The sequence below is a fragment of the Hemicordylus capensis genome, chromosome 4, assembly GCF_027244095.1.
Source record: "Hemicordylus capensis ecotype Gifberg chromosome 4, rHemCap1.1.pri, whole genome shotgun sequence".
Classification (NCBI taxonomy): domain Eukaryota; kingdom Metazoa; phylum Chordata; class Lepidosauria; order Squamata; family Cordylidae; genus Hemicordylus; species Hemicordylus capensis.
In genome coordinates, this window is record NC_069660.1 from 65,712,852 (window position 1) to 65,728,928 (window position 16,077).

The following is a 16,077-nucleotide window of genomic DNA, read 5'->3' on the forward strand; positions in this document are numbered from 1 at the left end:
ATGCAGGCTGACTATTTTTACAGGTAAATTTTAATGTTTAAGAAAAATGACATTTTGATAATGGGGTCTGATGAGTACCAAGACTTATTCGAGACTTTAATCTTTTGACGGATTTGCTCCAGTAGTCCTCTCATCTTAGAATGCAGATATCTAAAATTCTTTATCTTCAGGAACACACGGTACCAGAAGTACAGGAAGTTTGCTCTTTCCACCCACTCAGGTTCTGCCCTTACGGCTGCAAATTTCTGCTTGTTTAATGTGGTGGTGTGTTTTCTGAAAGGTAAGCATGTTTCTGCAGGTTCAGAAGGTAGGCAGCTTCCAGACATACCTCAACTTCCCCTGTTTCATTTTCTTTCAACACAAAACTGAGAATGTCTGTGTCGGGACCTGCTAGCAGCCGGAGGTACAAAGGGTACTCTGTTACCGAGAGCTTCTGGGAAAGAACTGCAAATGGGAGAAAAACAATGTATCAGTAGAGGCCTTTGAAAAGAAGGGTGCAAATACCAAAAGGGAGATGTGGCATCCAAGTGTTTACACTGCATGAGATACACCACAATAAATAAATATAACTAAAAATCGGGCGAGTTTTTCCTCCCCACAGCCCCAATTCTCAAGTAATGAACAGAAAAAGCTGCCTATTTCAATGGAAGGCCTCTTATCCCTTCCTTCTCCCAAAGAGGTTGCTAGTTGTGAACTACTCAAGTGCTTTATAACATTCATTCAAAATTGTCTAGAACCAAGATTTACCCCAGCTACTTATCCTCCCACAAGAAAAGCCAAAACAGAGTGGACACAATAATGCATGCCATTGGTTGGGGCCATGGCTCAGTGGAAGATCATCGGCTTTGCGTGCAGAAGGTCCCAGGCTCAGTCAAAGTACAGTTGGGAAAGAACCACCTGAAACCTTGGAGAGCCACTGCGAGTTGGTGAAGACAATACTCGGCTAGATGTTCCAATGGTCTGACTCGGTATAAGGCAGCTGTCCTATGTTCCTATCACCAGGTTTGAAATAAAGAAGTTCTCTTGAGCTACTAGTAGCTGTTCATAAAAGCTGGGAGCCCTTCTTCACAGCCAGGTATCCCAGTTACTGCTTTTAAAGAGCGCACACTCTCACCTTGACCATCTTTCTGCATCTGCTTGAAAAGTGCAAATTTCTGTGGGTTGTCCACCACCATAAATTTCTTCAGAAGTCCCTGGATCACCTCACTCACAGTGGTTGTGCTGCTGATGTGCAGCTGCTTGATGGCATCCAGAGGCAGGTAGAAAGATGTTCTCTTTTCGGTCATGTTGGCTAAGTTGACCTCTTTGAGGACATCATACATAGACTGTGGCCTGATCCCTGTTGGGACTGTCACAGGCCGGCGCAGTTTCAGGTGCACTTTAATGAAGCCTGTGTAAGTGCCATCATCATTCTGTGGAGGGAAGAAATGGAAATGAAGTTTTAGCAGAGGGCAGAGCAGTCTGGTGGCACTGTTGCCAAATTACTCAAAATATGGAATACAGTGATTATTTCCATGAAGAATTCCAGTCCAGAAGCAACAACCACATGCTTCTTCCATACACATATTGTTTCTGTCTAGTTATACAAACACACCTCGCAAGTTAACCCCAGAATTAACCCATAGCAACTCTTGGGTTAATGCTTTGTGAAGGAAAACCAACAGTGGAAGACACAACAAGCCAGCAGTAGCAACAATGTGATCATGTTATTGGTAGCATAAAATAATCCCATGGTGCCAGATCTGGTTTGACAATCCACTTTCTTCATCTACTATTTAAGTTTGTCCATTAAAGATGGAGCCGTAGCTCAGTGGAAGAGCATCTGCTTGGCATGCAGAAGGTTCCAGGTTCAGTGCCCAGCACCTCCAGATGGGGTTGGAAAGACACCTACCTGAACCCTTGGAGAGCCACCGCTGGTCAGACAATACTGAGCTAGATGGACCAGTGATCTGACTTGGTATACATCAGCTTCCTACGTTCCTAAAGCAAAGCTCACAACCAGGGATTCCCCCGGCTTGGCTCAGCAAATCATTTTTTTAGTGCCCTTTGCCAAGGACAGGAGCACAAACATATTATCTCACTCCAGCTCCACCTTTAATAAAGAATAGTTGTAGTAGTAGTATATTGTATAGTATACTCGTATATTGTGAACCGCCCAGGGACCTTTTGTATAGATTGATTAAGTGCCGTCAAGTCGGTGTCAACTCTTACTGACCACATAGATAGATTCTCTCCAGGATGATCTGTCTTCAACTTGGCTGTTAAGTTCTCTCAGTGGTGCATTCATTGCTGTCGTTTTGTATAGAGCAGTATATAAATGCACTAACTAACTAATTAGTAGTAGAAGTAATATTTATATACTTTTCAGTAAAAAAAGTTCAAGTTTCCCATCCCAGAAGGGTTCACAGTCTAGCATATGTGCACATAAATGAGACACCAGCAACAGCCACTGGAGAGAGGATAAGGTGGGCTACCCTTTCCCTGGTAACTATAAGAAAGCCACCAGTTTAAAAGATGTCTCTTTGCCCATTTGGCAGGGAACACTTTAAGGTGCATTGCTTCTTTCTCTCAGACATACCACACACCCTAGTGTGCATGTTTATTTTTTTTTACAAAATGCAGGATTTACAAAACCTGAAAAATTTAGAATGATCAGTCAGCATGTTGACTACTCAGAAGCAAAACAACAAAAACCCAGCTATGGATTTTTAACCTCTGAATTCTGTCTCAGTTTCTGGTCACATTTGAGTGTGTCAACTTCAAAAAGACTGCTACAGACTAAGTATAACATGTCAACTCTAGTGTGATGTCTAAAAGTAAAGTAAAGTTGTGCCCTCGAGTCTGTCGACTCCTGGCGACCACATAGCCCTGTGGTTGTCTTTGGTAGAATACAGGAGGGGTTTACCATTGCCTCCAGCTGAGATGACACCTTTCAGCATCTTCCTATATCGCTGCTGCCCGATATAGGTGTTTGCCATAGTCTGGAAAACACCAGCGGGGATTCAAACGAGCAACCTCTTGCTCGCTAGGCAAGTTACTTCCCCGCTGCCCCATTAGGTGGCTACAGCTTGATGTCTACCACATTGCAAATAATATGCAGATTGGGTTGATTAGACGTAAAGAAAATATACAAGTTAGCAACAGCCCTTTGGGTTGTGCATTTCCAACATGACCCCCCAGTTGTACAATTCTGCATTAAGTTATCATATCATAACAACTTTAGAATATGTCCCGGTCACATTGCTCATAATCATAGCTCTGTGAGATCCTCTAGTAGGCATCAAATTCAAGGTAGGCTATAGGGATCCTATTCAAGTAAAATTTTGGGTCTGACCTGTGTACTCCCACTCTTCTCTATTATTCTACAACTCTCCTCCCCCCCCATTGCTATTACAAAAGATAGTTGTTAAAAAACAAAACACCCCAGAAATTTCCTAGTATAAAATTAAATTTCCATTTGCAATTATATTTCCCTCATTTATTGAGACAACAAATAAGTTTAAAGCCTACAAGTAATCAAAACTGACACCAGACCTGTAATAGATAGTGGCATGAAGTATGTCAGCTCTGTCTATGGAATTTTATACAGTTGTGGCAAATCCTAGTTCTCTGGATTACAAAAATGAACACCAGTTCTTGAAATTTAAACCTGATGGGTTGGGTCACACAGTGCACTGTACTTCAATCTGAAAAGTTACACATTTAAGACTCACTTGCTCTCTCATGAAATATCTGCAATGACCCAATCTAGGGACAAAAAGGAACTAGAAGAGCATTGAGTTGAGGATGCCAGAAACAACGGAACCTAATGCTAAATCCATGTATTGTATTGTACTTGTGGCAGTGAAGCCTCTGATACGAATCGGCTAAGATGGGGTGACTGTTCAGAATGTTCAGTTGCTCAAGGAACTAAATAGTTCAGAGTCTGGCTCCTGTGAAAAGAAAGTTGTCAATCTGGCTGGCTGGGATTAAAATGTGACAAGGATGGGATGGTGGAGGACTGGGGAAACCAAGAGACAGGGAGCTCAGAAGGAAGAGGGTGAAGGAACACTGCAGACTAGGCAATGGACTGAGAAAGGGGAAACCTGAAGCAAGGGTAGGTGGTGAGAATGGGGCTTGAGGAAAAGGGCAGAACAGGAAGAGGAGGGAGGTATGAGGGACTAATCAAAGGGGGCTGTGAAGAATCTCTTCAGTGCTGTAGATGGGAAGGAGTTGTGCTCCTTGTGGAGGGAGGAAAAGAAGCAAAACAACAAAAACCCAGCTATGGATTTTTAACCTCTGAATTCTGTCTCAGTTTGTGGTCACATCTGAGTGTGTCAACTTCAAAAGATTGCTACAGACTAAGTATAACATGTCAACTCTAGTGTGATGTCTAAAAGTAAAGTAAAGTTGGGGGCACTATCAAGAGACAGCATGGCTCACGGAAGTGGGATGAAGCAGGCAATGGCTGAAAAGCAGAGACAGAGTTGAAACCGAGAGGACACAATGTGGGCAACGAGAGCCAAGAAAGAAGTGGCTGGTGAGGCTGGGTTGTGGGATGGCTGAATGGCACTTACTGATTTGCACCAACCAACGAATTCTTAAGCCGCAAGCTTCAAGCCATTCTTTGGGATACTAAAAGCCACAAGCAACTGGCTCCACAAAGACTCAAGACACACTGAACTGAGTGGGAAATTCTCCCTTTAGTTTGAACAGGCCCTCCCTTGAAGGTTTTGCAGAGTGGGCTATTTTCCCAGAGGAGGACATAGTCAAGAACCTCAATTGTAAGCAAACTATGAAGGCTCCTGCACACCAGCAGTACATTTCCTGTGTTTTAAACAATAAAGATATCTGCTTCTAGAGAGGCATAGGATCTGGGGCAGCTGCTGAACTGCAGTGGGGGGCTGTGTTCATCTTGACTCATCTGAGCGCAAACAACAGAGGCACAGCTATTTGTGGAAAATAATTTGCTGGTATTCATAGGGCACTATGGTGGCTATAGAATGTTTCAATTGAAGACTCAAATTAACTACAGAACAGCCACCCCAGCTGCTACATGGCTCACACCAATTACACAGCAGGGTCATTAAATAATCTCTGAAGGAGTGCTGGTGCTGATGGAGACACATACCCAAATCCTCCTGTATTCAAAGAGCCTGTCCTTTGGAGCAGCCCCATTAAAAGGGGAGGGGGGCATTCTAAAGTTGCACTACATACCAGACTTGCCATGAACCATTCCTAGAGCCAAGTAAATAAATCAGACCCCGAAAACCAGAGCCTCTGCCCAGGCTGCCAGTCTGAAATGATGGATTCTGTACTTATTCACTGAGTTCTAGTCCATTTCACTAAAGGATTGATGCCACAGGAAACACAGATCCTTAGGGCCCCAGCAGGACCACATTAGAAACACAGCCAGCTTTCACATATCAACGTGCCAAGCTCACTTTTAATCAATTCATCTATTATATTTGCATCACACTCTTCCTCCAAGAAAGTCAAAAGAACCTACATGTGGGTCTCCTGTTTTACTCTCATAGCAACCCTGTGAGTAGCTAACAATGAAGGTATATGTCTGAGACAGAGAGATTATTGATAATTGTTGATTTAGAATATGTGATCCATTTAAACCAAACCAGTTTTGCACAGAGAGAATGAGGAGGCCAGACACAGTACTATGAGGAAATAAGCAAGGCAACAACCTGGCCAAACTTTATTGAGTCATTAAGGACACCAATCATCATGAACCAGGTGTGTGGTGTACCAAAGGAAACTGGAGAGCAGAGCCTCAGGAACCTAAAGCAGTGTCAATCCTAACTGCACTGCTGTTAAGGGTGTGTAAGAAGGCCAGGGTGTGAAGCCATTTAAGAAATACAAACAAAGCATGTTCTTAGCCCTACACCCTATAGACCTAGGCCATGATTAATAACTGAATTATCCCCCTCCTTTTAACTAACACAGTATAATCCCTACTTAATGAAGATGGTCACCAAAACTTGGGAAACAGTTCTCCTTCAAAATCCAAACTCCTTCATCTGCTCCTCAGCTTCCACTGCAACAGTCTGGACAATCTGGCACCACCTAAATGTGTCTGACCTGCCATTCAGATGCTTTAGAGAGTGCCCATGATGCCCCTCTTAGAACTATCAACATAGGCTCTGCTGCCAACCAAAGACAGCTCCCTGCCATCCTAGCCAAAGTATTCGGGCTGGGCAAAGCAGGTGCTCTTTTGCTGAATGAAGGCTCCTCTGTGCCCAGAGAGGAGCTTTGCTGCTTTGCCATTCAGCTTGTTCTTAATCCTTTTGAGGGCCTGCACACCTCACATTCCTGACCACTGTAAGCACAGCAACAATTCCACAAATCTCACACAAGTCTTGGGGCATAGGGACATGAATCAATGAAGGCCCTTCATCATACACGAAAGAAACTGCAGATTGGGCACATGAGCTAAATCCTTCCCCCCCTCCCAATGCAATAGCCATCCACCCAAGTAGACCCTACTCTGGCATGTGGTATCTGATGCATCCCATATGGGACAAGAAGATGGGGGAAATTGTCCGTCAAAATCGCCTAAAAAAAAAGAGAAGTAGGGAGTGGTAATCTAGTCTTAGGTTGACATGCCCAGAACCTAAAAATATTGACTACACTAGACCCATGTAAAAGCCAAAATCCTTCACAAAGATCCAAGTGAAATGGTTGAGATTGGCAACCTGTAAACTCAATGTAAGAATGGAAAAGAAAAACACGAGATGGGATACTACAGTAGAAGGATGATTGAAAAAGCAGCAGAGCACCCCCCCATAGCCATATTCCGTGTGAGCTACCTAGGTACCAAAATCTGTAAAACAAGAATGTAAGGAGAGAAGTGACTAGACCACCAAGCCCACCGTATGTGAGGAGCAGAAGACTCAAAGCAAAGCCGCTTGCCACGTCTCACCCGACCAGAAGATTCCAGTTGTCCCATTTCCTAGAAACCTGTCTAGGCAAAAACATGTCAGAGGGAAAGCGCACCCCCCAAACAGGCCATAAAACAATGCATAAAGTATTTGCCAATAACTTTGCCCACTGTAGCATATGAACAGCAAAACCACACTTCAGACCTGCAAGCCGAACTAAGCCCAAGTAAGAGCTGAGATCCTTCTCAGAGATCCAAGAGAAACATGAGATTGGTGACCAAAACACTCAACAGAATAATACACAAGACAAGAGAGAACTGATATAAAAGTCGAAGGTAGAAGTCATGGCCTAAAAAATCAACCGGGCACCCCTACAGCCATATCCTGTGCAAGCTGTCTGAGTCCCAAAAACTATAAACACAAGCTGAAGGAGAGAAGAACCTGGATGACCAAGAAATAAAAATAAATTTAAATAATAAAATAATAAGTTATGTGAGGAGTAGAAGGCTCAAGGCAAAGCCCCTCAAAACGGCCACCCAACCTGGAAAAGAATATCAAATACCTCAGTGTTTCATTCACCTAGAAACCTGTAGAGGCAAAAGCATGTCAAGGAAAAGGCCACCCCAGAGGCTGGCCATCAAAACCATGCATAAAGCGATTTGCCAATAACATTGCCAACCATAGTTTGTGAACAGCAAAACCATAGGTTGGACCCCTCTTACAGAGGTCCTGCCTAAAATAACATGGGCTGCCACTGTGAACCCTGCCAACCAAGACCGCTGGGAATACTGCAAGGGGCTGTGCCCCAAGGCCACTCATACCCTCCTGCACGTGTCCCCACCAAAAAGTAGCCACTGCGATCCAAGGTCAAGGGCACACCGGAGCTCCATAGCAATGGGAGTCCAGTTACCCAGCTGCATGGTACCATGAAAACATGGAGGTGGGATTTGTACTTGTACCACAAGCCAATCCATGGCAACAAGAAGGAAAAGACGTAAGAATGGGCAGAGAACCTGCTTCCTTGCAGCCTCACTACTGAGAACTATCATGTGGCGCATTCTAAATGACTTAGGACCACCTCCCTCCAAGCCAAGGCTATTGCGCTAAGGGAGGAGAGCTGAATTGTCCACTTAGCTAAGCAGAGTCCACCTTGGTTTGCATTTGAATGGGAGACCGCATGTGGATACTGTAAGATATTCCCCTTAGGGGATGGGGCCGCTCTGGGAAGAGCATCTGCTTGCTTACACGAAGAAGGTTCCAAGTTCCCTCTCTGGCATCTCCAAGATAGGGCTGAGAGAGACTCCTGCCTGTAACCTTGGAGAAGCCGCTGCCAGTCTGTGTAGACAATACTGAGCTAGATGGACCAATGGTCTGACTTACTTCCTATATTCCTATGAGAACCCAACTAGAATGACCAGTGACTGATAGCCCCGGTGAGGTCAGGCCTCGAGCCTGACACCCAGAGGAAATATGAGGAGGGTGAAGGAGTTCATGGGCCTTACCTGTTGGTTGAAGTATGTCTAGGTCACAAGGTGGCACACTGGTGACGCCCCTAACCCACGAGGGTCTCCAATAACACTCCTACTTCTGGCCTAGGCAATGCTCCAGAAATTAGATACAATGCCATTACATCAGAAGTGCCAGCAGGCAAGGCGGGGAGATCTAAACTGCCAGGAGCCGCAACTCCATCACTCAGTGATGCCTCATTGGCAACCCAGACCCACAGAGGGTGTAATAAAGGAATGGGCCCATGAAGGGCGATGTCCAGCCTGCCCGGACACGGCAAGCTGGATTCAAGAAAGGCTAGTCACCAGCATGAGGACTACCCTAGGCAGCCATTCTTCCGTCCATGTTACTTGGGGCTTGGCCTGCACCTCCCTGTGTTCATCCCACAGCAAGCAAGCGGGGCGTGGGCTGCAAAGCAGAACCATCCCTGCCCCTCTCTGACTGGCAATACCACCACGGGGGTAGGGGGCCACTGGGAAATGCCAACCAGGTTCTCCTTGCCGACAGGGAGGACAACTTTGTCCAAACTGGATTGAGATTGCTGCTGGACCAACAAGGCAGGATCCAAAGCATCTTGAGCAGCCATAAGAATACAACCAGAGAGAAGCTCATTGCGTGCAGCACAGGACACAAATGATGGCTCAAAAAGGGAGATGCTGTCTAAAGTATAGTCAAGAAATACCCCAGATTCCTAATTTCTCACAAAGCTACATGAGATGTGGGGAGCACAAGACTTCTGGCTCCTCCTTACTCCATGCAAATTCCCTCCCTTCTCCGCTGCATTTGAGCAGGTGGGGTGCAATTATTGCACTGTTCAATTCCAAGTGCACTGTTTAAGGCCCCAAATGAATCCAAGAGGCCATCCCAAGGCATGTTACATTGTCTGCGGCATTCCACAACCATTGAGACTACCCTCCTGCCCTCAACTAGCTTTATTGTCCACTCAAGGCCCCTGACCTCTGTAGAAGTGACTCAAGTAACACTGTGGCAGTTAAAAACCTTGCTGATGGCATGTAGGCTCATAAATAAGGGACTCTCTGTCGCTTCCGTTATATTCTATCCCAGCAGCAATTCATACCAAAGCACTCATGGGGCATTCTACAGGACATGTTGAAAGACAAGACCTGAAAGGCTGAATAGACTGATGACACATCTGTCCTGCTCAGGATGTAATATATCAATTTGGCCAGAATGCTGTTATGCCAAACGTATGACAGGGCAATATCAATCTATTCTGGTACACACAGCAGTATTGATGAAGTAATGTACATGGTTTCATTTTGATTGTGCATTGACCAACTTGGTTTGAGAAGAACTGACAGAGACTGAAGACCAGTACTTTGCTCACAGAAAAGCAAAGAGTTAAAAATAAATGAATGCAGATTCACACACTTACTCCCTGCGAAGCACCAGCCAATTCCTAACTAATATATTGATTATGAATCTATGCACTGTACAATAATAATATAATTAAGCACCCTAAGTTCTTAGAATAGGGCAGAATAAAAATAAAAATGGTTGTGTTTTTGAAAATCTGAAAATACTGAGTTTTTTAAAATCTCTAATAAAAATGAAAAGTTTTCATTAGACTGAACATCTCTTCTCCTAAAACCCAGGTGCTGAATATGGTCCCTGCAAGAAGGGAAGACATTTGAGTGATTTTTAAAAAAATAGTGCTTGATGTGGCTCCATCATTCTCTCTGTCCATCTGGAAGTGGTTCAGATTTGTAGACTTTAGTCCTAGCCCCTCTGAGAACTGATACAAACCTTCAGATTTGGGGGTGGGGGGGTGGGAATGCAATCACTAGCTAGAAAGACTGAGCCTAGATATAATGCTGAACTGGTACTCTATAAGAGAGTGACTGGAATTGCAAGGGGAAGGTAGAAGGGATGGTGGACTCTGGAGAAAAGGAATTCCTTGATTGTTTCTCACTAGAGGCCAAAGCACACATTATAAATGTATAAGTTTGTATGGGTTGGTTAAATGAATGAATGAATGAATGAATGAATGAATGAATAGGAATTTTAGATAGATAGATAGATAGATAGATAGATAGATAGATAGATAGATAGATAGATAGATGAAATTGAAAAAATAAAACATTGCATCAAGTCAAGCACACCAGAGCATTTTCTTTTGCAAATAGTGCACATGGGGACCCAGTTCATGGTGGGGGAGATGGGAACACAGTGAGGACCCTTCCCCCAGCTTCACCTGGATCAGGCCTCCACATGTGCCATTTATAAAAGAAATATCCTGGTGTGCTTGCTATTATATCCATATGACTTGTCCCTGGGAGATAGGTGGCCCAAACCTCAGGGCTACATTTTAGTTGTTTTCGAGAGGAGAGAGCAGAATTTTCCAGGAGTGGCTACTAGAAGAGTTGGGTAGAGATTGGTTCACTTTTGGGCCTCCATCACAACTCCCCACAGGAAAATTAAGGCCAGTTTTAATATAACGCTTTGTGGCTTGTTTGGTAACAGCCCACACTATTATAAAAGTAAGTAGCAATGTGGAAAATGCAGTACAAACCAGCTTCATCAACAAGCAGTTGTTGACTTTTGAGTTGTAACTGTCAATCTTCTGCTTCAGCTCTTGGATGGTGGGAGCTTTTGGTTTTTCTTCTTCTACTGCTTTAGTTACATTCTGGAACAAGAAATGATAAAACACCACTTAAGACACTGTTCCATATACCCAATCAGCTTATTTAGCCATTGGAATCATATTTGCTTAATGTTGAGTTTTCCCACACCAGCAGCCATCCTGCCACATTCCAATTCACATTGTCCCATTGCACATGTGTGTCCACACATACGCCCACACACACACACACCCCTCAGAGTTGCATGCACAAAGTTTTCTTTATAAACTCCAAATCTGCACAATTGATACCAACAAGTCTGAGGGTGTGTGAGTGCACAAGTGCAACAGCACAAAATAAAACATGAAAGAGGAGTGAAAGAACAGTGTCCAGGTAAAGGGACTATCAAGGCTTCAGTTCAAAGCCATGTACCTTTTTAATGAGGTGCCAGATTATGCATGAGAAATCAGAAGTGGAGCACAAATAGTGACAATGGGATGCTGCATATCTTTGTAGCCCCTCCATGTGAAATAACAGCAGCAGATGGTGCAAAGATTGCCCAAACCGAATACAGCCTTAGGCAAACCTCCACCACACATAGGCAAAATTAGGGCCAGTGCCAACATAAAATTTTATGACTTGTAGAACAATTCCCACAGATGCACACATGCTAAACCTATTTCAGTGGAATTGTCATTTTTACAACTCAACTGGATCTGTTAGGATTTAGGAGATCACCCTTAAGTAGGCTCCTGATCTTTCAGCACTGAGGCTCTTATAGTCTGATAACTGCATAGATGAGGAAATTTCAGTTAGTGCCGCCTGATCTATCACAGTGCTGCAGGAACTTGAAAAGCTGCAGAAATTAAATTTCTGACATCCCACAACATTTATATATTGCTTTTCTACAATAAAAGTTCTCAAAGTGGGTTACATAGCAAAAGAGAAGATGGTCCCCTGTCCCAAATGTGCTTACAATCTTAAAAAAGACACACACACACGCGCACGCAAAGGAGACACCAGAAACAGCCCCAGGGAAGGGCACTGTGCTAGGGTGAAAAGGGACAGCGGCTCTTCCCTGTAAGAGAAGCCACCCCTGAAAAAGGCACCTCATGGACCGGTCAGTAGGGGATTTGAAGGGTACAGGAGCCCCCAATGAAATCTCCACCGGCACAAAAAAAATTTCAAAGCTTTTCATTACTGGGTGTTGCTCTACTAAAAGGTAAAGTATACCTTTGAGTTGGTATTGACTCCTGGAGACCACAGAGCTCTGTGGTTGTCTTTGGTAGAATACAGGAGGGGTTTACCATTGCCATCTCCCACAGAGTATGAGACGATGCCTTTCAGCACCTTCCCATATCGCTGCTAACCAATATAGGTGTTTCCCTATACTGTCTGGGAAACACCTATATTGAGCAGCAGCGATAAAGGAAGATGCTGAAAGGCATCATCTCATACTGCCTAGAGATGGCAATGGTAAACACTACTAGGTCCAGAAAAAAAAAAAGATAAGAGGGAGGGTCAAATGACCTTGAAATTAGGGCTAGGTACACATCATATTAACCATTTTCCAATTTTATTTACCAATGGAATAAACACAGTCAAATACTGAACATAAGTTACTTATGCAAAGCTGTTCAAACATATTGAATTTGTATTTCACTCTGACAGAAATGTTAAAATAGTTTTTTGCAGAGTTCAAAATAGATGGGCAAGAAACAAAGAAAAGAGGATAGATAATACACATGCTCATCACCACCACACATGATGTGGTGGACATGTACACAGTGAACATACTGATCGAGGAACAGTAATCCCCCCATCAATGTTATGTCAGCACAATGGTCTGGAGAGCAGAGATGCTTTTTGTGCCTCCCAGTCCCAGCCCTACTGGGATAGCCATAGAGGACAGCAGAGCACTCAACATTTCCCCAAAAAGGATGGAGATGTATGCTGCTCCTTTCTGCAAAGTGTTCAGGATTTTTGTTTTACTCAATGAGAACAGCAAGCCCCGCCTCACCAGTGGCACTGCATGAGATCCCCTCTGCCCCCAGCATCTATCATCATTAAAGTCTAAATTTTGTCCCTCCTGTAGGATCCCAACTCTTTCCAAATAAGCTTCCATTTATTCTGCTGGGAGGGGAGCCTTTTAAACAGTTGCAGAAAATGGTTTCAAATAAAACTTTCTGGTTCATCTAGTTCACAAGAACCATTACTCAGTCAGCCTGGTATTTGAGCCACTGAAACGTTTGCTAGAGAATAGTGGTGATTTGACCCCAAAGCCTTCTATGTTCCTATCCGAACAGTCAGTAATGAAAACACAATCGCTGTTAGAATTTCAACAAATGGACATTCAGTGATGCATTGGTTCTAATTGCTCTGGGATCTTGTCTAGTTCAGTCCAAATGGAAGAAGAGAAAGCAGACAAATGTTCATGGACTTGTTTAGAGGGCCCCAGGAGGCTACTGCCTAGCACATGGTGCCTGTAAAACATCTAACTCTGCAGTACCAGATTAGCAGCAAAACCTCTACACAGAGGGCTCCTAAGATTTCCTGTGTAAATAATACTCAGTAGAAGTCTCTTGGAGGAATACCTTGGGGTGAAAGAGAGGAGGTGTTGAACACAAGGAAAATATAATGGCTTGATACAACACCTTGCTAAATCTGCAGCAGAAAGTATATCAGACTCCGTTTTTAAGTGGGAAAGAACACCATAAAAATCCAGTGAGGGAAGCAAGTAATAACAAGTGTTGGCATAGGGCACACATTATAGACGTAGGGCATGTGTCCCCAGAGATGAACAAAACACAAAATAAGCCAGTAAGTGTGGCTCTGGGCTATATTTAATTTGGAAAGTTAAGGTCTGTATTGCTAGGCTTTATTTCATACTTTCATCCACCAAATGAGAGTCCATACTGTCAATGATGGAGGCCACAAAACTTTTTTAAATTCGACATGGGTATTAGCAAAGCTGGGAGTAGTAGAACCCATTCTATCAAGACTTCAGCACAAAGGCGTAGCTTCTTGGTCAAACTACTACTTGAAAAACAGCCCTAGGATCTATAGGGACCTTCTACGTCCAATGTTCTTACAATCATGGGCTCTGGACTGTTAACTGAAGCATAGAAAGCAGCCAATATATAATTTCCTGCATTGTTGGGTTTGAAAAAAGACAAAAGCACTATAGAAACCAGGACATACTTTCACAGGGAAGAAAAAATACATCACCACACAGCTTATTAGAACAGACATTCTCAAACTTGGGTCTCCAGATGTTGATGAACTATAATTCCCATCATCTCGAGCCATGGCCATTGTGACTGAGGATGATGGGGGTCATCATGGTCCAACAACATCTGGGGTCCCAAGTTTGAGAAGTCCTGCATTAGAGCGTTTCTGGACAACTGCTTTTCCCAACAATGATAATACTTTTGTGAATGATAGGCAGAGTGAACCATTGTACCCAACAACCTGAGTTCACACAAGGTGCAACTGCAAACAGTCCAGCAGGACCAAGAGGAACTGTGGGTAGCAGCAATAGTGTCTTAAAACCAGCAGTGATGCCAATAGCTCCTTTAACTTAACTCCCTTGTTATTCTCTTCATAACAAGTATAGACACCACCACCACCTATTATTTATATACTGCTTTTCAACAAAAAGGTTCTCAAAGTGGTTTACATAGAAAAAGAACAACAAGGTAGTTTCCTGTCCCCAAAGGGCTCACAGTCTGAGAAAAAACACTGGAGTGCTGCAGCCAGAGCTGAATAGGGCCAATTGCTCTCCCCCTGCTAAATATAAGAGAATTACCACATGGAAAGGTGTCTCTTTGCCTAGTTAGTTCCCATCGCTGTTGGGGAAAGCGGCCATATAAAAGTGCCCATATTTATAATTCTGCTCCCAATCCAGTCTAAGCTAACTAATCCTGGAGATAATCACCACTACACTACAGTTTCAAAGAAATCAATGCGGTCATAAAGGTAGCTGGTGGAAGTGCAGGGAAGGAAGGAATCCTGACTTTGCTCTAATTAGTGCACTAATTTAAAAGTACACCACGCATACCCAGACCTACCAGCAGCTTCATTTTTGTACCTTAGGCTGCCGTTGAAAGCCACCTATAATTTACAATTGTGTAGTACTATTCTTTATACAAAAAAGTATATTGTGTAAATTATCCATGCCCAAGATACTTCTGTAGAAATCCATACCAGCAAATAATACAATTAAGATTCCGTTTTAAGCTGTGCTCCCCCCCGCCCGCTGCACAACTGCAAACAGTGGCGAAAGATTCACACCAATTTTTAGCAAGACTATGCCCAATTCCTGACCAACTCCTTCCCCCAGCATTTAAAAAGGAATTTGATCCATGCAAATTTCTGCATGTAGGAAACACAGGGACATTGGCTTCTCTTTCCAACATCAATTTCCATTCCAAGGAGGCTAAAACAGAGCTTTGGTGTGATTCCCATGTGGGCTTTTATGCAAATCCATTCATTAATGTTTAGATGCAATCAAACACACCAGTAATCAAGACCTGTCACAGAAAGGGACACCTCCAGGACACCAAAGAGAAATGTAATTAGGAGGTTCAGGGAATTCAGTGGAGAGGAAATAAACAACTTTGGATACACCTGTCACAGTAGTGGGGATACTGAGGTCGCTCATTAAATTAACAATGGACTGATTGTCATGAACATGTGCAGCACCCAATACTCCAATTGATTAGACAGAACTGCAGGTGCCAAATAATCAAGCTATGAATGCATTTGATTTTGCATCAATTTGGGGAACAATGGCAGCCTCGAGAACAAGAGGCCAAGTCTTCCTCTAGTGCCAAGTTCCATTGAAATCAATAAATCACACAAGCTAGATCTTGTCATCATAAATAATCTGCTGAAAACCTCGGGCAAAGAAGAAAAGATTCATGATAATTTTCTTTTATTCAGAGTCCTCACCAAGGGAAGCAGACCTCCCAAAGGAAAGACAGACAGCTAGGAGGTTACACTTCCCAGCATGGGTACATTTCTGGCAAGCCCCAGAACGCCAACCTATGCCTTTCCAATCAAATTCTCAAGAGCAGCCTCCTGATAGAAGTCTAGGTGCCCAATGCCCTTGTGGT

The 16,077-nt window shown here is 43.5% G+C and overlaps 1 protein-coding gene across 3 annotated transcripts in view; it reads right to left on the reverse strand.

Annotated features, from left to right (window-relative positions):
- RASSF5 (Ras association domain family member 5) overlaps positions 1 to 16,077 on the reverse strand; it is a 151,955-nt gene that overhangs the window by 5,036 nt on the left and 130,842 nt on the right. For all 3 annotated transcript variants that reach the window (XM_053245139.1, XM_053245140.1, XM_053245141.1), the window contains 3 exons: positions 10,912 to 11,025; positions 1,115 to 1,412; positions 329 to 444 (listed from right to left, as the gene is read on the reverse strand). In XM_053245139.1, coding sequence (XP_053101114.1) covers positions 329 to 444; positions 1,115 to 1,412; positions 10,912 to 11,025 — 528 coding nt within the window. The remainder of the gene's footprint in view (positions 1 to 328; positions 445 to 1,114; positions 1,413 to 10,911; positions 11,026 to 16,077) is intronic.